Below are 22,853 nucleotides of genomic sequence, written 5' to 3'. Positions count from 1 at the left end.
CATGTTAAACTTTACGGGCACAATATTAAAGTAAACTAAAAAAGAAATAGTAACTATTCATTCATAAAAACTTCATTAAAAAAAACTACACTTTAGCTATAAATAATACACAACAAAGATGTGATATTGTGTTTAAATATGGAATCATTTGTCAAGTTTGACAATAATATTAGTCGGTCTCCCAAACAATAAATTATTAGACTTATTGCGTGCAGGCATCTCCACTTGTATTGGAATGAGTTATTTGGGTCTCACTAATTCACAAAAAAAAGAACATAATTGGAATCACAAGCATTGCAAATAAAGTAATTATCACTCCTGTGACATACTGCACATCATGCATCTTTTGGTGTAATTTATGATCAGTGTCTGAACACATGTAATCCGGACACGTATCACTAATCTATAACTATTAACCTGTTTACATATAAACCGTAAACAAATTGCACTAGGTTGCAATCAATGGAACATAAGTAGGAAAACTCCCTCATATAATAAATCCAGTTCATTCATAAAAACGTCATACTCTAATAAACCCAAAATGTACACATAACTATACTTATGTACTCTGCAGTGCAAAAAAGTGATATAATATAGACATTAATTCCATATATTTACAATCGGTCACAAAGATAGCAGATTATTGAACTGCATAAGGGGGAGGCATCAAAATATACACTTATATTGAAGATGTCAAACGTGCCTTACCAATTAAAACAAGGGATGCATGGTCTGGAGTTTCTTTGAAAAAGTAAATTGCCAGCACATTGTGATACCAAAGACCATCTGTGAGGACCCTGAAATATGTTGTTGCTGAGCACTGCTCTTTATAGTTGAAGTTGCTATTGTCTTGCCTTACATTTGAAAAAAAATATTTTATTACGTTAACCTACTATTGAATTAACTTACTGGGTGTATTCTGGTTTTGTTAACTAAAAACTTGAAAAGTGTACAAGAAAAAAAAAAAAGATGTTCCCCATAACGATGTGAAGTTATGAACAATGCTTGTGATGGTTTATTTTTTAATTATGCTTTTCAGGTCCTGTGGTGTTTGCAGATATCAAGATGGAGAACGGAAAATCAAAGGGCTGTGGCGTAGTGAAATTTGATAGTCCAGAAGCTGCCCAGCGAGCCTGCCATGTGATGAATGGGGCCAAATTTGGAACAAGAGAAATTGATGTCCGGATGGACAGAAATGCTTAGACTCTGTGTCCAATAGACCTAGCCATACAATATTTGGTAACTTTTTTTTTTTGTTTTGTCTCTTGCCTCCTATTGTTGAATATAAGAATTTGAGCTGTCTATGCAGAAATTGTGCCATTTCAATTACATTTTTGCAGGTAATGGGATACATTTTAATGTGACTGAGTGTGCACCTAATTTTTGACATCTTTAAGGGAACAAAGTGATGTATGCAGTAATAAAACTGTGTAAGCTACAAGACTGGTTTTGTAAATTGTTTTATGTTTAGGTGTTGAAAACAATTTAAAATTTTGGTCTACAAAAAATAAACCATTATCCTAAAAAGAACGTTTAGTTTAGGCTGCAATTCTTGAATGGTATCAAAATCAATTCTATATTTTCACATCGAGTATTGGAATTGGATCTAGCAATATATATACCCTTAGAAATCTTGCGGTTTTTCAGAAACTAAGTTACAACGGTGAAAAGTATTTAGCTCCTATCCAAAATATTGTTTACACTGCAGGACATCTAGAATGACAACTTAATTAAGATAAACATTTTGTGGTCTTATAGTGACTAGATAATGCAGTTTAACCTGTACAATGAGCAGCCACTTTATTAAGCACATCGACCCAGCGATGATATGATTCCCCGTTTGCTCTATAAACAGCTTGAATTTGTTAGGACATGGAGTCAAGCGAGGTGCGACACAGAGATGCTGATCCATGTCAACTTCAATGTGTTCCACAGTTACACGGTTATATATTAGCTGGTGGAAAATCTCTGCCCAGAGCTTGTTCCATTAATTTTCATAGACCATTGTTTACACTCCCAGCCCAGGACCTGATCTGCTGACTTGTCATTAGGAGTGAGATATGTAAGGAGCTACGATTAATCACATGATCCATTCAGTATATTAAGCTAAAATAGATGTTTACCAACATTCTTCTGCTCCAGTGGGTTCCCACAGTGCCTCTGCTGGTCTGGCACTGCTTTTTACACTGCTCCAGCAACATTTTGATTTAGAAAAAAATTCACAGGGGAAATACTTACATAATCTGTCTGAAGGAATTACATGAATAAATGGAACCAATTAATTTGGAGGGATCTGAAGTGTTGGGTTAAATACCACTGGCACATTTTTATAGTATATGGTGCAAGCTTCTATATTTGTGATGAACCCCTGAATGCAGCAGAAATATATATATTTTAGCAATTTAGAAAGAGCGTTGACCCCATTTTAACTACCTCCCCCAGGCACTAACTGTTGCCAGAACATCTTCCATAAGGTTATTTTTCAGGGTTAATTGCAACTATTATACTGGCAAACATGGTACCAGACTCTAAACAACTTTTTTCCATTTATTTGTTCTTTGACATAAGATATGTAGTTGTTGCAGAATGGGCACAGATCTGGTTTATAAGGAGCATAATCTGAAGTCTTATTGCGACATATGATGCAAAATGGAATGCGTATAGTGCTGAAGAAATTTGGTTGTTTTTTTTTTTTTTTTTTAAAGATCACAGGGAAGTAGAAATGTTATCACCGTATAGTAGACTACATTTGAAAAAAAAAATAAAGCATCTACTCATACAATTGTCTGTAGTTGTTTGGAACTACAGGGTGATTCAAAAGTCGCAGTACACCCTTTTATTCCAAAAACTCGACAGGAATTGGGCCGATTTCAAGATGGCGCCCATGTTTGGTACATACCGTAAAAGATAGACCACGTCACCCATACCTTACTGGAGTATTCAGGTTTCCCAATTTCCTGCAGAGTTTTTGTAATAAAAGGGTGTATTTCGACTTTTGAATCACCCTGTTTATACTTTGCAATATGATCGTTTTTGATTTGTGTTCTTTAAATGTTGATGAAACAAAGCCAGCTGTGTGGTATAGGAATTAATAAGAAATGTATCTGACACATTTTATGAGGACTAAAAAAGAGATGTGTTTCCTTGTACCTATTAGAAGTGAAGGCCATGCTTCTTACTCTCCCTAATTAAAATTAAACATCATCCATAGACTCCTAGAATAGTGTTGTCAGTTGCGGAATTATGAAAAATACTAAACTACTTGGGTTGTCCATAGCTCCTCCCACTCTATATCCCTCTCCTCTTAGGCCTTCAGTTTATGTTTAACTGAGCCCCACAGAAAATAAGAAAAGTAGAAACTAACAGAAAGAAGGGAATATCAACATCCTCCAGAACAAAGCAGAACCAAACATGTAACACAAAAGGAGAACCAGAGTGTCTAGGGTGGGCACCCATGTACCCCAATGGACTAAGTAAAAGAGATTTAACGCAAGTATAAATATCCTATTTTCTCCATCCATGGGGAGACACCAGGTACGTTGTGGATGTCCCAGGCCTGTCATCAGGAGCGGGAATGCTCAGAAGAAACCAAGCAAAGCCCCTTTCTCCCAAAATGCACCCCTGGATGCAAACAAATCGAACTTATCAGATTCTAGAAGTGTGAACAGAGAACCAGGTAGTCAAGGCCCCAGGCCGTGCTGCCTAGGAAGCCTGAAGAGTCTCCGAAACAAGCTTTCCTGTTCCGCAAGAAGCCTGACTGGAAAATCAATCTAGCAATGGTAAATTTATAGGCTGGCCAGTCTCTTTTGTGCCCATCGGAGGACAAATAGATCCTCAGTGCTGCATGCACCTGGGGATAAATGTATTAAACGGCGATTTCTGCAAATCGCAGATATACCGCGACTTTGACAGCATATTTTAAACTGCAATGTCTTTAAGGGCAAATTTTGCCCTTAAAGACACAGTCGTTTTAAATTTAGCTGTCAAATTCACTGAATATCTGCGATTGGTAGAAACGCGATTTGAAGGGATAGAACCACTGCTGAAGAAGAGAATTGATGACTTATCAATTCTTTTCCACAAGGCTTTCTGCAGTTCGGACAAAGCATATTGCTCTATCTCCCCAAAAGAGCAGTATCCAACAAGCACTTTGCCCTCCTCCTGGGAAGAACAGATAGAATCACTCATTACCAGGCTTGGGTGCCACTGCTCTTACGGGAGGAAGAGGGTGTAGTGAATTTCAACAAACTCTCTAAAGCAGAAACTGAAACCAGGCTTGTACCGACGTTTGTAGATCTCTAACCCAAGGCAGTTCTTCTGGGACCACCATCGCAGGACCTTGGCTTAGTGCTACAGGCATGGATTTCATCAGGCTGGAAGAGACTGCCATCCCCCATACTACCACCACCCACAATGGCAATGGAATAGCTGAGCAATCTCTGCCATAGAATTAGATACCGAGCCCAAGCAGGCTCTGCCATGTCAGTACAATAGTCCCCAGATGCACACGGCACTCGATCCACAGACTGCGCACAAATCATCTGCACCTCGCTGTCTAGATGCAGTGCTGTGGAGCTGAAACCGACACAGGTAAATTTTGTCATAGAAGTCAATTCAGCCCTAGACGATTTCCTGTTATCTGACTTGATAGAGACCGAAAGAAGGAAAACGCACAATAAAAGAAAAGACTGTTGTGGAAAAGAAATTTAGCTGGCACTACAGGCCCAGAGCCCAAATAAATCCGAAGAGCTAACCACTCAGAAAGCAAACCTCAATGACCATTTATAAACCTGGACAAATATTGGTACAAGAATACGAATAAACAAAGACTATGTAAGAAAACCAACCTCACAACCTGGTACCTTACAGATGGACGGACATAGAAGGGGAAATGCTAGAGCTGAAAGAAGACTGCTTTTTCGGGTGTCTGCATAGGTGGAGTGAGAGCCGTCAGGTAGAAAGTGCAGCTAAAGGGCAGAAGCCACCCCCCCCCCTCCCAAGCACTAGATTTGAAGCTCTCCAGAAAGACAACAACTCTACCAATCCAGTGGCCCTATACTAAAGGAGGTAGGCATCGCTGGGTCCCACCACCACTCGCTAAATCCTTTTCCCAGCACTGGGGGAGGTTTATACTCGCCATCTGTCATCCTCTGATGCGCACGCGGTTAAGGTGCTGTGTGGGAGTTTGGGCAGCAGTCTGCCACAACTGTGACGGACTCCGACGGAAAAATCCAGCAATGGGAGCAGGAAGCTGCAATGGAGGCCTCCACTCGATACCTCTGACCCCTTGCTCCTGGTGCACCTCTAAGGACTGCCGTTGCAGCTCCAGAGCAATCTGTTTTAAATAATGTATTTTATTTTAAAAAGGCTGCCAACAAACAAGTTCTGCCTCGCTGGGCACTTAAACTAAACTGAAGGCCTAACTGGAGAGTGGTATAAAGGGGGAGGGGCTATGGAAAACTGGTGATCTTAAAATGACCACACATCTGGATCTCCTACACCAGGCCTGTCCAACCTGCGGCCCTCCAGGTGTTGTGAAACTTACAAGCCCCAGCATGCTTTGCCAGTAGACAACCTGTTGATAGCTGGAAGGGCATGCTGGGACTTGTAGTTTCACAACATCTGGAGGGCCGCAGGTTGGACAGGCCTGCCATACACTATACTCCAATGTACATGGTGTTCCCCAAATGAATGCTGGAGAAAATTGAATTACCTTACTCTTCAAGTGAGCAGGAGCTCCTGATCTACATATTCTACAAAGTCTACTTTTATTTTACACTATGCACTCACCTTAAATGTGTGCATAAAATTGCAAATCAACACTGACTCTCCATATCTGCAATTTACACTGCTTTTCAAAAGAATTCTTTCCATTCTGTTGAAGGAGACTGATAAAAACTGTTTGTTTTGTAGGGAAAAACAGTAATTCTCTGATTGTCAGTTGTTCTATGGCTACAAAGAGAAAAAGTCTGGCTTTGGACAGTGAATGAGCACTCCAAATCTGGATATATATTTCTTCCTGTAGTTGTCCCAGATTTTCTTTTCCTTCGGAAGTAACAGGAGTGGATCACAAAGTGAAACAGAAGTTAATTCGTAAAACAGTGGACTTGAGCTTGAGACTTTGAAACATGGAAAAAAATACTGCTTAGGCATCCCTCAGTTTTATATACAGTATGTATTTGTAAAATTCATATATATCATAGTACTACAAAGGCTCCATAACTATATTACAGCAACAACAAAAAAGTGACAACATTAAACTGCTAAAACTGTGCTTGTTCAGCACCAAAAAAAAAGAGCTTTTTGTGACTGCTAAAAGTGTTTGTTGTCAAACATTAAAACAAACTTGAAACGAGTACATCATTGTGACAGGATAGATCTCCTATGCCACCCTGTCTGTTGCTGGAAACCGTCTTGGCTTACTTTGCCACCGTTCCCTTCTTTAACCCAAATGCGCCCTCTAACCGCAGTAGGAGGGGCTTAAGCTGCTGCCACCACTGGGCTCCTCGGCATCCAGAACCACGTTTTTTCTGGGTAACTGTCGCTGCTAGTGTACCCCCTTGCTGGTGCACCTGGGCTGGTACCCCTGACTTCTTCCTATAGATCAGGGGTGCTGTGGATGGATACCCCCTGGCCTATCACATCGTCCAGAGCTGCTGGGTCTAAACCTCAGAACAGCTGGAAAGGGATTAGATTTGGGACTAATCTGTAGGTCACAGGAAATTACAGCATGGAAGAAGTTGTCAAGCAGGTCTTGAAGCAAGTGATGTTTATTTAGCTCAAGTGTCCTGATAAAGACAGTTCACACTGGTTTAAGGTACCAGTGATCAAAAGGTCAGAAGAAACTATAATGCTACATTGCAGTACATACCAGTGCTGTTTTATACAGTTTTGAACACAGCTTAGCAGGGAGTAAGCCAGCCCCCTGAACTCTTTGCTGATCCCAAGAAGTCTTAGTTATTTTTAGTATCAGGATGCAACATGTTTCCCCAAAACATGGATTTAAATGCAATGCAAAGTTAACAATATTTATACTAATTTTCTATATCCCAAAACCTTCTGTGTGCATTATTCGGACAGGATCTGACTGACATGCAGGATGCAAGCCACACAGATAGAGAAACAGCACCCGCCCCCTTCCCCCCTGGTGTGTATACAAGCTGAACAAATGTGTTGGCACTGGGATGAAAAGGTCTAATTAATATGAGGCACTTTCTTTAGAGAAGTTATACAAATCCAATCATGACATCCTGTCTCAGAAGTTACAAATCAATACCTCAGAAAAGAATGATATGACTGGATCACTTCTAAATAACTTATTTGTGGCTGGATCATGTAGAAATAATTTATTGTAGAAATGTGTTTCATCAGAGGTGCAGGCACAAATGTATAATTTGAAATGCATATTCAATTGTTGGCGAGTATTGAATTTTGAGCGCGTTAAGTCTTTTTTTTTTTTTTTTCTCATTTTCAAGCGTGGAAACTTCTCCCGCAATTCAAATCTTTTTTTTTTTTTTTAACGAAACGGTGGTCTCGCGCTCCAAGCATTTGTCAATGTAAAAGTATAGGCTGGATGCGAACCCTCAGAGTTAAAAGCAATTCAATTGTTTTTTAACGCTGTGGGTGAAACAGGCAAGGCTGCTGTTTCATCTCGCACTTCCTTTATCTGCTCAAAAAAAATAAAAATGTTTAAGTTAATTAAAATGGCAATTAAACATAAAAATAGGTGTATAGATAGGTTCATTACAATTACATGAAAACTAAAAAGCACTATTTTTTTTTTTACAAAATACAATGTAAATAATTAATAAAGTTTACAAAGTTCCCCTTTTAAAAAAACCATAAGTGGTGCAGTCCTATTTTATTATAAATAAACTTTTTTTTTTGTTTTTTTTTTTCCATTCCAAACACTTGAGTGTACAGTGGTGGTGAACAGCTCTGTGGAGAAGTTACTGTTGGCTCAGTGTTTTTTTTGCTGCACACAAATCTTTACAAGCATTTTCCAGAACTGTTTGTTGGTGGATTATCCAGGATTTCCTAAGGATACGTATTGTATTTCTGTTTGGTGTTGTCTGTCTGTAAAATTACCTAAATTAACATATAAATTATTCACTTACACTCAAATTAATATCATATTAAAATAGTGCTTCTCACAGGTCCATTATTTCCCTGCACAAACAGGCCTTTTCCCTAAAAAAAAATTTTTTTTGAAATAGTTAAATACTTTAGTTTTAAATTTATCCCTTTTAATTATTGTCTCATTTTCAATGGAGCCATTCCTGGACACAGTGTGGATGTACATGTATGCTGCATGTATGGAGGAGACTGCTTTGGATGAAATGCAAGGTGATGCAAATGTGGGAGTGGCTGGAGAGAATGTTGATGTATGTGATGTGAATGTGAGTATGGAAGAGGGAGAGGCTGTGGGAGAGAATGGTGGACAGGCAATGGCTGCATTGTCAAGTGCGGCAAGTAGGACTAGAATCCCCAGGCCGCGTCTGTACCGCAACAGGCGTTTGCTTGATGGATTCCTCGAGGAGGAGGTGAGAATACTTTATCGCCTATCCTCTGCAAATTGCAGAAATCTGTATGAGATTGTAAAACTGGACCTGGAACCTCTTTACCCTAGTAACCGTGCAGTCCCTGGACTTGCCAAACTGCTTGGTGCTTTGCATTTTCTTGCCTCAGGAACATTTCAGCCCACCTTGGTAGTTATTGCCGGGTATTCCCAGCCCACTTTTTCTAGGATCCTGTTCCAGGTCCTAAATGCCCTCAAAAAGCACACTGCAACGTTTATTAATTCCCCGCAGTCTGCTAATGAGTAGCGTGAGCTCAAATCTAAATTTTATGCTTTGTCTCAAATGCCCAATGTGCTGGGTGCAATTGATTGCACCCACATTGCCCTTACACCACCCCGCCGAATGGAAGAAAGTTTTCATAATCGAAAACACTTCCATTCCCTAAATGTTCAGATGGTTTGTGATGCTACCCAAAAAAAAAAAAATCATCAATGTTGTTGTTGGTTTCCCAGGTTCATCCCATGACTCTTTCATCTTGCAACAGTCGTCCTTGTTCAGGAATTTTCGAAGCAAGATCCTTTCCACATGGCTGGCTGCTTGGTAAAGTTTTCAAAAAAGTTGTTTTTTTTGTTGTTAACTGTGTATTACAAGTGTAGTTGTAAACCCTCCACAAATTTAATGATGTGTCACTGTAATTTAAAAATGCTTGCATTTTTTTTGTTTAAGGTGACGCTGGATATGGGAACCGTTCCTGGTTGCTGACTCCTTTAACCAACCCTGTATCTTCCTCAGAAAAAAAGGAACTAATCGGCACACATTCGTACCAGGGGTGTAATAGAACGAACCTTTGTGCCTGACCTCAGGCAGCTCTCCAAATTGTCAAAAGTAGCATAAGTTATTTATTTATTTTTAAATTTAATTTTTATTGGGTTTTACTCACAAATACAGGTTATAAATACACAACCAACAAATTTGGCATGGTATGTTATTGACACTGTAAAAAAAAAAAAATGACATTCTGGCACCAGTCTAAAATGTACTCAGAAATCTGTAAAAGAGTTCTGCCAAACTATACACACACCTGCTAATAACCATATAACCATTAACACACAGACAAAGGGAAAGGAGGGAAGGGGGGAACCACATTGGGGGGGGGAGTCAGGCAAAATCCTCATTCAAAAATTTCAGTTTAGTTTAGAGCTCTGTCAACCTAGTAGGTTATGCATCTGCCGAGCACACGACAAGCCCAAGTGGTCCACTCAACCAAGCCAACCCACTGGTGCAAAAATGGGAACAAAACCACTCAATCAGTCAAATTTGAAATCGGGGACTCTGGAGAGTCTAATAGGTTTAACCATGGAACCCAAATAGCATAATACATTTCAAACGAGTCTGTGGTTGACCGATGCATCTCATCCATGACCCTATAGTGTTTCAATCTAGTAGACCAGTCCCGAATACTCGGAGGCGTAGTTGATCTCCATTTCACTGGAATTACTGCCTTCGCTGCTGAGATAATACATTTTAAGAGAGATTTTTTAAAAAATGATAGAGGCATGTCAACTTTATTTACCAGCCAGAACATCAGGGTGTTATGTATGTTTTGACCTAGCAACTTCCGCGTGATGCTTACCACGCGGGACCAAAATGTTTGCAACACGGGGCAGTCCCACCAGATATGCAAAAGAGAACCAGAGCCCTGGTTGCATCTCCAACAAGTGTCGGGCACCCCGCGGAAGGCCCTCGCCAAATGAGCCGGGCATCTATACCACCTGGTAATTACCTTATAGCAGTGGTTCCCAAACTTTTGCAGTTCGCGGCACCCTTAGAGTCTCCATAATTTTTTAAGGCACCCCTCCAAAATAATTACCGAGCAGTCCTGTTTTAGAAGTAGTTGGGTCAAAAAATTGTAATAAGTATTTAAGTCAGGACAAAAATGCTTATTTAGTTGTATGCAAAAATGCCCCCTCTGCATCGAGACACTCTGCCCTCAGGCACTCTGCATCCAGACACACTGCCCCCTCTGCATCCAGACACACTGCCCTCTCTCACGCTGCCCCCTCTGTCATGCTGTCCCCCTCCTCTGCCCTCTGTCATGCTGTCCCCGCCCTCTGTCACGCTGGTCCAGCTCCTCTGCCCTCTGTAAAGCTGTCCCAGCTCATCTGCCCTCTGTAAAGCTGTCCCACCTCATCTGCCCTCTGTCACGCTGTCCCAGCTTCTCTTCCACGCTGTCCTCCTCCTCTGCCCTCTGTCACGCTGTCCCAGCTCCTCTGCCACACTCCCCCTCTGCCCTCTGTCACGCTGTCTCCCTCCTCTGCCCTCTGTCACGCTGTCCCCCTCCTCTGCCCTCTGTCACGCTGGTCCAGCTCCTCTGCCCTCTGTCACGCTGGTCCAGCTCCTCTGCCCTCTGTCCCAGCTCCTCTGCCCTCTGTCACGCTGTCCCAGCTCCTCTGCCCTCTGTCACGCTGTCCCAGCTCCTCTGCCCTCTGTCAAGCTATCCCAGCTCCTCTGCCCTCTGTCCCAGCTCCTCTGCCACGCTGTCCCCCTCCTGTCACGCTGTCACTCTCCTCTGTCCCCCTCCTGTCACGCTGTCACTCTCCTCTGTCCCCCTCCTGTCACGCTGTCACTCTCCTCTGTCCCCCTCCTGTCACGCTGTCACTCTCCTCTGTCCCCCTCCTGTCACGCTGTCACTCTCCTCTGTCCCCCTCCTGTCACGCTGTCACTCTCCTCTGTCCCCCTCCTGTCACGCTGTCACTCTCCTCTGTCCCCCTCCTGTCACGCTGTCACTCTCCTCTGTCACGCTGTCACTCTCCTCTGTCCCTTTCCTGTCACGCTGTCACTCTCCTCTGTCCCTATTCTGTCACGCTGTCACTCTCCTCTGTTCCTTTCCTGTCATGCTGTCACTCTCCTCTCTCCTCTGTCCCTTTCCTGTCACGCTGTCACTCTCCTCTGTCCCTCTCTCACTTTGCCCCCTCTGCTGCGCGCCAGCCATAAAACAAACAAACAGAAACACTTACCAATCCGTGCGGCGCCGGGACCCAGCAGCCTCCTCTCTCACGCAGCCTGTCACTTATATGACAGCTGCATGAGAGAGGAGGATGCTGGGTCCCGGCGTCGTGCGGATTGGTGTTTCTGTTGTTTGTTTTTTTATGGCTGGCCCGCGGCACCCCTGAGACAGCGCCGCGGCGCAGTTTGGGAACCGCCGCCTTATAGTGAGTTTCTAGGATTGAAACATGAGGAGAACACGCGTGCGCTGCCTGGAAGATTTTAGACGACCAGTCTGCCTCTTGTAACTCCTATGAGTATGTTGTCTTGGGAGGCCCTGTGACAAAAGGTGTTTAATCTGTAAATATCTCCAGATCTCTGCATTAGGCAAATCCCATTTGGATTGGATCTCTGTAAATGGGAGAACCCCCGTAGCACCTACCAACTGGCCGACACGATGGATCCCTGCTTGAGACCACTGTTTGAAAGCTAACTGGGTAATCCCCGGAGGGAACATTGGGCTATTAAATAATGGGGTTAATGGGGAAATTGGAGAGGAGATACAGGAGAGGTTTCTAAGCCTAGACCATTTCGCTAACGTGGGACCTAAAGTAGGATGCGCGATCTTAGGAATGCTGGATAACCAGAGCAATGTGTCAGCAGGGGATTTCAAAGAGAATGACTCAATTTCCACCCATTGTTTCGACCCAACCCGACATCTCCATTATTCTAACCAATATTGCTGCATCATAGTAAGAGGAAAAGTGCGGAAGTTGCAGGTCTCCCAAGTGTCTTCGTCTAAATAGTATTTCATGCTTAAATCTAGGGTGTCTCCCACACCTTACAAAATCGCGTACTGTTCGTTGGATGCCCTGAAACCATGAGTCTGGCACGTGAATCAGTAAGGTCTGAATGAGATATAGGAGATGGGGAAGGACATTCATTTGATTATATTGACCCGACCTATCCAAGCAAAGTTCTTACTCTGCCATTCCCTCAAGTCTGCTCGGATCCTGCTTAAAAGTGGTCTGAAATTGAGGTCATAAAGACATGTGAGGTCACTAGGAATTATCACCCCCAGGTATTTTAATTGGGAAGGGTGCCAAATGAAAGGAAAGGCCAGTTTCAGCCCCTCTACCACTGAAGCTGGAGTCTTAATGTTCAAAGCCACAGATTTACTATAGTTAAATTTAAAATTAGATAACACGCCAAACTTTTGAAACTCGCTGACCAAATTGGGTAAAGAAACAACTGGATTGGAGATAATGGCTAAAAGGTCGTCTGCGAATAACACGGGTTTATGTTCTTTCTCTCCAACTTGTAGACCCGAGATATTTGGGTTGGCCCTGATAGCTCTAGCCAATGCCTCCATACACAACACAAAGATAAGCGGTGAGAGCGGACAGCCCTGTCTAGTGCTGTTGTTCATCACGACTGGCTCCGACAAGTCTCCGTTTATTTTGATCCTAGCCGTAGGTTGTCGGTAAAGTGCAAGAATTCTGTGAAGACCAACCTGACCTAGACCCAGGTGCTCAAGGATCCCTCTCATAAAAGGCCAACTTACACGATCAAAAGCCTTCTCTGCATCAGTGGACAAAAGGATTGACGGTGTTACTGAACGGGAAGCCAGATGAATCAGATCTATCACCTTGGTGGTGTTGTCCCGAGCCTCTCGACCTGGGACAAAACCCACTTGATCTGAGTGAACAATTTCTGGAAGTAGCATTTTTAATCTATTTGCAATAAGTTTTGCATACAGCTTAACATCCACATTAAGCAAGGAGATAGGCCTATAGCTTACACATTGAGAGGGGTCCTTCCCCTCTTTAGGGATCACAGTTATGTGCGCTTCCAAACTTTGGGAGGAAAAAAAAGCATCCATGGAAATCTCATTGAAGGCCGACACCATCAGGGGTATCAACTGGTCTTTAAAAGTATTGTAGTAAGCAATGGTAAAGCCATCAGGGCCCGGACTCTTACCCCCAGGTGTAGATTTAATTGCCTCCCTGAGCTCCCCCCTCGGTGAAGGGTTGTTCTAGCATGTCCCTGTCTAGTCTTGAAAGAGTAGGAAAACCCACCTCCTTCAGATATGTCGAGATCCGATCTGAATGCGCGGAGCCGTCCACACAGCCAACCTGGGCTTCAAGGTTATACAATTTGGTATAGTAAGTGTAGAAAGCACTGGCTATGTCTGAGGTCATCCTACAATCTCGGTCCTTACCATCCTTAATCGAGTCAATAAACGCCTTAGCTCGTTGCTTGCGCAACGCCCTCGCTAACATAGAACCCGGCCTATTACCCCACCGGAAAAAACGATGTCGGCACCTACTAAAGTCTAATTTAACTTTATCATTTAACAGCTTGTCAAGTGCCGACCTAGTCTCAGTCAGCTTATTTAACAGGTCGTTGGTCGCATAGGATTTATGTGTCGTCTCTAATCTGCTGTAATAATTGATCTCTCCGAGCAGTACGTTCTCTCTTAACACAGGAGCCCAATTCGATGAGTTTCCCCCTCATGACACACTTATGGGCCTTCCAGATAGTAATTCTGGACACATCAGGTGTATCATTATCTGTGATATAGTCATCTAATGCTGCGGCCAATTGATCTTTGAATAGAGGGTAAAAGAAGAGAGGGTATATGTAGAGGCACTCCGGGGTATAAGATTAAAATAACATTTTATTAGTATGCATTAAAAATATTTTGATTCATACAACTAGCGGAATATAAATAAAAACATGTGCAAAGTGAAAATAAAATGCAGATCTAGCTGCAAAATCACTGTGTTCTCACGCTATTTCTTTATATTGGATAATTGGTGTTAAATTAGTATTCTAATTAAAGTATTATTCTGCTGATTATTATGTAACTGTTAAGTCACTCATTTACCAATAATGTCAATGTGATAGTGCTTGATAACACATTTATTTATAGAGTAAAACACGGTAATGAGTTACAGAAACTCCCTGAGTAATGTAGAGGACAGGGTCGCTCACCAAGTTATTAGAGCGGCGATTAAGCGGTCTGCATCTGATATCCGTTAGTATATATTGAGATTCTGCTTCCCAACTAGATTCGTTCAGCAATTATTTATTATTAAGACACAGGTATAGTGCTCTTAGGGCTAGTCAATACATACCGAAGTATTCTAAATGCAGAGGACTAGCTCATTAAATTATCGTGACTCTAATCAAATGGTATCAAAATGTTGTTATATCACAAACAACATTGATAGGATACTCTCAATCCGACATTCGATAGGCAGATATCGCTGTCTATCATCCCGACTAGATGTAGCATGTGATTGGATCTTGAGCGATGACGCTAATAAAGGGGGGGTCTGTATACAGTTTAAATACCCAATCATTTCTATGGCTCGTCTTGCCTTGAAAAAGCACATAAGTGAAACGCACGTCGGCGTTCGCTGTGCCTCTCGCGTACTGCTGATTTTCATATCTGTAGTTAGATATCAATGCATCTATCCATTTCTCCAACCAAGCTCAGTTTTAGCCATGATAATTTAGGCTTCAATCACGCTAGCCATTGCACAATTATTATATGACATAGACCTCCCAGATATGCTACAGATCCAATAAGGGGGCAATACTTATCTAGCGAATGGCACTTGCATTTGTGTCCTATCAATGTTGTTTGTGATATAACAACATTTTGATACCATTTGATTAGAGTCACGATAATTGAATGAGCTAGTCCTCTGCAATTAGAATACTTCGGTATATATTGACTAGCCCTAAGAGCACTATACCTGTGTCTTAATAATAAATAATTGCTGAACGAATCTAGTTGGGAAGCAGAATCTCAATATATACTAACGGATATCAGATGCAGACCGCTTAATCGCCGCTCTAATAACTTGGTGAGCGACCCTGTCCTCTACATTACTCAGGGAGTTTCTGTAACTCATTACCGTGTTTTACTCTATAAATAAATGTGTTATCAAGCACTATCACATTGACATTATTGGTAAATGAGTGACTTAACAGTTACATAATAATCAGCAGAATAATACTTTAATAAGAATACTAATTTAACACCAATTATCCAATATAAAGAAATAGCGTGAGAACACAGTGATTTTGCAGCTAGATCTGCATTTTATTTTCACTTTGCACATGTTTTTATTTATATTCCGCTAGTTGTATGAATCAAAATATTTTTAATGCATACTAATAAAATGTTATTTTAATCTTATACCCCGGAGTGCCTCTACATATACCCTCTCTTCTTTTGCCCTCTATTCAAGTATATAAGTATAAGGGAGCACCCTCCAGACATGATGAGCAATTAATTCTGGAAATACATTATTAATGACATTGGGGTTAAGTACTGTTTGTTTTAATAACCCACTTAGTGCGGTCATCTCTATCTCTAGTAGCCAATTGATCTTTGTAAGTTATATATTGCAGGAGAGACTCATTGAGACGCCAGGTGCATTTTTTTGGTCATGGACTGGGTGAGTTTTATAGTGATTGATATGGGAGTGTGATCTGACCAGGTTATTTGCCCAATATATGATGCTAAGAGGTAAGGAAGGGCCCTATGTGAAAGAAACACATAGTCAATTCGTGAGTAGACATTATGTGGATGGGAGAAGAAAGAGTAATCTCTTTCTCCAGGGTGTTGAAGGCGCCATGTGTTGACCAGTTGGTGTTCATGAAGTGCTCGTCTAACCTTACAGTGTTGAGCTCTACGCATTGTCGACCGACCATTAGAGGTGTCAAGTTCTGGTTGCAGGGTCCAATTGAGATCACCTCCTACAATCAGAATTCTTTCTGCTAGCTCTGCAACTTTTTTAAAAAACCTGAGATATAAACAGTGGTTGACCCTGATTAGGCAAGTATATATTGACAAAGGTATACACTACATCGAACAGGCTACATTTGATCAGGAGTGCTCTTCTTTCAACAAGGCAAAATTTTTGGATGTTCGTGAAAGGGAGTCTCTTAAAGAACAAAGTAGCAACCCCCAAAGTCTTACCCCCACTATTATTACTGAAATACGAGTTCGTATAGAAGCCATCTGAGAGCCGAGGGGCCGTTCCTTGCTTAAAATGTGTCTCTTGGACGAAAACTACATCTGCTCCCATACTTCTCATTTCTTTTAATGCCCGTGATCTTTTCTCAGGGAGATTAAGACCCTTGGCATTAATTGAGATCAATTTAAATTGAGCTGTCATGGAGGATCTACATACATCGGAAGAGCACCTCTGATGTCAAACAAACAAATTGAATCAGCAGTTGTAGATACCAGGCAAACCTGAGCTGAAAGAATGATGAGAGGATTGTGAAAATTAGCATTACCAGGAAGACTAGGGAAGGAGAGCCACAAGAGGGAAATAACAATACAGGCACAGACAAACCTAATGACATATAAAGACATAACAAAAAACACAAGTAAACCGCTCCAGGGAGAGGAGGAGCCACTCCCATCCCTCGGAATTCTTGCCGCGGTGTGGGGGGGAAAAGGAGGGGGTTAGCAACAGTGACTAACAGAACATCCTATAAAAGTAGCAAACATAAGAACTTTCAAAATAAAATCAGTAACAATACCAATATTAGTAACTAAAGCACGATAAGTCTTGTGGTTAGAAGATCCTCCGACCTAGACAAATCCGGAACTCTGACTTGCTAAAGTAAATGCTTAGAGAACAAAGATTTTATGCCCAATAGAGATCCGGGTATACATCTAACTATAACTATTTAGGTGTTCATCTACAGGCCCATGTAACGACATGGAAAGACATGAAGAGCGCAGGAGACCCTCATTCCCATATCCTGGTTACCAGAAAGAGACCCACACAGATAAACTGAGATGGGCAAAGTCGTGTAGGAAGAGGAGGTTGCACCACAAGTTTTATGGTAGAGAGTACCTCCAGTATGGATAGCCAAAACAAAACAACAAACTAGAGAAAAAACTTGAAAAACCAACACTTTTCTTTGCGCGGAGTCAGGTCAAAAGCTGGGTGCATATACTTTGATAACCGTTCCTGCACACATCCTCAGATAGAAGGAAAGTCAGGCAGAATCATGACAAGTATGGTAAATCATTACTTCAGTATCTCAGCTACCATAACCCACGATTCCCTGGTCACATCGAGTATAGGAAAAAAATATCCCTGGCTAAAGCATCAGATTATGTGTCCAAAGACTCTGGTGGATCATGTCGTCTTCTCCTGGGACTTCCAGAGCTTCCCGCGGTTTGCCAGGAATCTGGACCCGTCGGCTGCAGTCGGGCAAAGTGTTGTTGCCATTCGGGCAAAGTGTTGTTGCCATTCCCGGCAGCGGCATCACCTGTATATCCAGCTGTGAGCAAAAAGGGTTGATATCTTGAGGTGATCTCAGAAACTCGGTCTTTCCTTTATTGGACGCTTGTAAGTTAAAGGGAAATCCCCATCGATATTTAATGTTCTTGGCCCGTAGTGCATCAGTCAAGGGTTTAATCATACAACGCATCTGCAAGGTATTCCAGGAGAGATCCTGAAAGATTTGAAGTCTGTTTCCGTCGTACTCTATGCCATCCAGCTTTCTCGATTTTTGGAGAATCGCTTCTTTCTGTATGTAATAGTGCTATAGTGCAAGCGACAAATCACATCTCTTGACCGATCAGATGGGGAACCCCTTGGTTTCAGGGCCCTGTGAGCCCTATCAAATTGAATACTTGTAGAGAGATCCTGTTCAAGAATCGCATTGAAGACTTTAGAAAGAAAGGCAATTAGATCTTGTGTGGGTATCTCTTCAGGGATTCCACGAATACGCAGGTTATTCCTGCGGCCCCTGTTATCCAGGTCATCTCTACTTTGTAGCAAGAGAAAATCTTGGGCTTGCCGAGCTACAGTGTCGCTAAGACGATCATGTCGAGCCACAGACTCATCTTTGAAATCCTCTACAAGCTGAGTTAACTCGCCTCTCGTCTAGAATTTCCACGTTAAAGTGGCGACTTCCTTTTTAACAGTATCTTTCAGACTGGATTCCAGTAACTCAAAGTCTTTCTTAGAGGGAATCTCAGCTTTTGTTAGTAGAGATTTGACTAATTGCAGAATCGCCCCAATCTCTTGACTGGTGCTCACAGGGCATTCACTAGATGAGCAGCACGGTGGCGTAGTGGTTAGCACTTCTGCCTTACAGCACTGGGGTCATGAGTTCAATTCCCGACCATGGCCTTATCTGTGAGGAGTTTGTATGTTCTCCCCGTGTTTGCGTGGGTTTCCTTGGGTGCTCCGGTTTCCTCCCACACTCCAAAAACATACTGGTAGGTTAATTGGCTGCTAACAAATTGACCCTAGTCTGTGTCTGTCTGTCTGTGTTAGGGAATTTAGACTGTAAGCTCCAATGGGGCAGGGACTGATGTGAGCGAGTTCTCTGTACAGCGCTGCAGAATTAGTGGCGCTATATAAATAGATGATGAGTCAGTTGGGGTAGCCATTTCTGCAACCGTAAGTGCTTCAGGTGAAGACGGTGGGCTATTATCTTGTTCTGAAGGAGCGACTGTAGGATGTAGATCTTGACGTCTAGGAGTATCCCCAGATGTTCCGGTTTTCCGCTTAGACTGGCTTTTCTTATCTTTGCCCATTAGATGGATGCACCACGGTCACCAGAGATTAAGCTTAGATTTGTTATAAACCGATGTTCTACTTTGTCACATGTCACTTCCCCCCCAGTGGATGGATCACTCAGCCATTTAGCTAAGTCACAATACAGTATAGATATCCCTTGTGGATAGGCAACACACCAATTTTACATACATGGTTGGAACCCGGGTGAGCCAATTCGCCTTAATGTAGTTAGATTTCCAGGCAATAGATATAACCAGATGAGGTGCTCTGTGTTCCTAAATCTGCCCGCCTGATGTATACTCAGAGCAATGTGAGTGAGACTTTTATGATATGCAATAGTAGAGCTTGTACCCGATAAAATTCACCATAAGGTGGCAGCAGAGGCACACTTTTACAACTGTAGAGATCAGTAGTATTGAGGAGACTGCCTTCGTGGGTAATTAATGCATATATATGGACACTGACCAGAGTGGCCAGCTGCCCTGCAGGGAGACCTCCACAGAAAACTGGTACTTTAGGTAACTCACAGCTCCAGAGACCACATGAAGACCCACTGCCTCGCAGACCACCAGATCCTGACAGGTGCGCCTCGCTGCCAGGTCTCACACATGGACAGAGTGTACTGATTGGTCCAACTGCGCCAGGGCACTCGATCCACGCCGGGAACCTCGGGACCCGCGACCGGAAGTGCGGGGTTCGTGACTTCCGGTTTTGCGTCCGAGCAGCCTTCACTCCAGCAGTGCCACAGACTGAATAAGCAGCGTGCCCTGCAGTATGATGGGGACCCTCACAGCCAGGTATGTACCGAGCGCTGGTATGGCAGAGAAGCCTGCAGTCCTCCGCCTTTGTAGAAATAGGGCAGTTTGGTCAACAAAGAGGTATTATCGGCCTCAATCAACCCCCGGTGGTCCGAGATGCAGCGCTGATCTCAAGCGGCCTCCTGCGCTCTGTCTGGTGTCCCGATGGGACTCAGCTTAATCATGCAGTGCCGAGTCAGATGCAGCTACACTCGCCAGCCGCGGTAGGCCTCCCACCAGGAATTGCTTTGTACGGTCTCCCCGGACCATAGACACGCATAGAGGCATTGGGCGACCACCTTTCGATATCAGCCAAACTCTCAGGGTATTTAGGGTGCTTAAAACCTCCAATAAGGCTTGATTTTTCAGTCTGGAAGAGGAGCACAGTAAGAGTGTGACCAGCCACTATGGCCACCAAGCCACGCCCCCAAGTTATTTATTTTTTAAAAACAAAAGCCCTTGCTCCCCCCTCTATTTAGTCTTATTGCTGGCAGGCTATTGCTGTGTGTGTGTGTGAAAATTTTTGCGTGGGTTCCCCCTATTTTAATTGAACCAGCACTAGGCAAACCAGCCGCGGTGATAGGCACTATAGCAGGGGGGGGGGCAGGGCAGCCAGGGCATGTTTCCACTTAGCGAACCACAAGTGCCAACATGCCCTGACACCCACGGCAGGCTGGGACCTGTAGTTCCACAAAATAAAATGTTTAATAAAATCACAACACCCTCATTTCAACCACAATATTTTATTAAAAATAATAAAACCACAAGAAATACAGTAAACACCCTCATGTACACCAATGATTTTTATAAAAAAAAAATCCCAAAATACTCACCATGAAATAAATCCTCTGTTCTCTGATGCTTTACCTACACAGACGGATTGAAACAAAGTCCCACCAAATATTTGTACCCTCCAAATGGTCCATGCTTGCCCACTGTCCCACAAATATTTTTACAATCCAAATGTCCGGCTTGCCCACTGTCCCACAAATATTTGTACTATCCAAATGTCCATGCTTGCCCACTGTCCCACAAATATTTGTACCATCCAAATCTCCATGCTTGCCCACTGTCAAACAAATATTTGTACCATCCAAATGTCCATGCTTGCCCACTGTCCCACAAATATTTGTACCATCCAAATGTCCGGCTTGCCCACTGTCCCACAAATATTTGTAAATGTAAAAAAATGTTCCTGCTTGAAAAAACTTGAAATCTTCTGTCTAGGGGGGGGGGGGGGGGGGGGGTGGGGGGGGCATTCTTGCCTGCAGTGGCGGGGGGCTATTCTTGCTTGCAGTGCGGGGGGGGGCATTGTTGCTTGCAGGCCATATATCTTCTGCCCTGGGGGGCCCATATCAGTAAGAAGCACGATTACATTGATTGAAGAAAAAAAAGAAAAAAACAGCCGCCGCAAACAGCTTGTACTGTGTACAAGCGCCGATTACGCAATGATCATAGTTCATTGCGTTAGGTCTGTTTAGGGGATTCTTTCAACGCTAGCGTGGAAATCCACTATAGACCAAACGCAATGAACTATGATCATTGCGTATCGGCGCTTGTACACAGTACAAGCTGTTTGCGGTGGCGCTGTTTATCAGGGTTTATTTTTTCTTCAATCATCTTAGCGTTGATCTAACAAATATGGACCCCCAGGGCAGAAAAAAATATCTACTTCAATCAACAAGGGTCCCGCCACTGCAATCAAGAAGGGCCCTACCACTACAAAGAACAATTTGCCCCCTCACTGCAATCAAGAAGGGTGCCAGCACTACAAAGAACAATTGGCCCCCCCAGTGCAATGAAGAAGGGCCCCAGCACTGCAAAGGAGAATGGGCCCCCCCACTGCAATCAAGAAGGGCCCCAGCACTGCAAAGGAGAATGCCCTCCCCACTGCAATCAAGAATGGCCCCAGCAATGCAAAGGAGAATGCCCCCCCCCCACTGCAATCAAGAAGGGCCCCATCACTGCAAAGGAGTATGGGCCCCCCACTGCAATCAAGAAGGGCCCCAGCACTGCAAAGGAGAATGGGCCCCCCCACTGCAAGCAACAATGGCCCCCTGGACAGAAGATTTCAAGATTTTTCAAGCATGAAAAATTTTTTGCATTTACAAATATTTCTTGAACACTGGCCAAGCATGGACATTTGGAAGGTACAAATATTTGTGGGACAGTGGGCAAGCCGCACATTTGGAAGGTACAAATATTTGGGGACAGTGGGCAAGCCGGACATTTGGAAGGTACAAATATTTGGTGGGACTTTGCTTAAATCAGGCTGTGTAGGTAAAGCTTCAGAAAACAGAAGATTTCTTCCATGGTGAGTATTTTGGGATTTCTTTTTTTTTTTTTTTAAATAAAAATCATTGGTGTACATGAGGGTGTTTACTATATTTCTTGTGGTTTTATTATTTTTAATAAAGATTTGTGGTTGGAATGAGGGTGTTGTGATTTTATTAAACATTTTGTTTTGTGGAACTACAGCTCCCAGCCTGCCGTGGGTGTCACGGCATGTTGGCACTTGTGGTTCGCCAAGTGCCAACATGCCCTGGCTGCCGTGGGTATGCTGGTGCTTGTACTTATACTAGTAGCAGCGTGGCCACACTATTTTGGGCAACATGGCTGGCTGGGACCTGTAGTTCCACCAAACAAAATGGTGTCCGTTTGTTATTTTTAAACAAATTTGTCGTTTATTACCCTACTACCCACAGGCCAGGGGTAGTAGGAAGAGCCCTAGTGCTATCAGCAATGGGCTGGGTGTCTCTAGGAGGGGGGGGGGGAATTAGCCCCCGTTTGTTTTTATCGGCGGACCCCACTCCCTAGGGAATCCAGCCCAGTGCTGAACAGTCTGGGGTTGGTTAGTCATTATGGCAGGGGGACCCCTGCTATAGTGCCTACCTCCCCGGCTGGTTCAGTGAAAATAGGGGGGGACCCTACGTCAATTTTTCCCCAGATTTTCACTGAACCAGCAGTAGGCTGGCAGC

The 22,853-nt window shown here is 43.1% G+C and overlaps 1 protein-coding gene across 5 annotated transcripts in view; it reads left to right on the top strand.

The window, feature by feature from the left end:
• The window catches only part of LOC142149119 (heterogeneous nuclear ribonucleoprotein M-like), a 113,535-nt gene extending 104,043 nt beyond the window's left edge, over nt 1–9,492 (top strand). For 2 of the 5 annotated variants that reach the window (XM_075204841.1, XM_075204838.1), the window contains one exon: nt 1,040–1,530. In XM_075204841.1, coding sequence (XP_075060942.1) covers nt 1,040–1,203 — 164 coding nt within the window. In that variant the 3' untranslated portion in view covers nt 1,204–1,530. Of the gene's footprint in view, nt 1–1,039; nt 1,531–7,916; nt 8,208–9,031; nt 9,120–9,245 lie in introns of those variants that run through there. The other 3 variants (XR_012690860.1, XM_075204839.1, XM_075204840.1) reach the window with 3 other exon arrangements.
• Nucleotides 9,493–22,853: the final 13,361 nt, after the last annotated feature.

This window comes from Mixophyes fleayi, chromosome 1, assembly GCF_038048845.1.
Source record: "Mixophyes fleayi isolate aMixFle1 chromosome 1, aMixFle1.hap1, whole genome shotgun sequence".
Taxonomy (NCBI): domain Eukaryota; kingdom Metazoa; phylum Chordata; class Amphibia; order Anura; family Limnodynastidae; genus Mixophyes; species Mixophyes fleayi.
The sequence above is the reverse complement of the archived record's forward strand: the minus strand, read 5'-3'. Positions and strand labels throughout refer to the sequence as shown.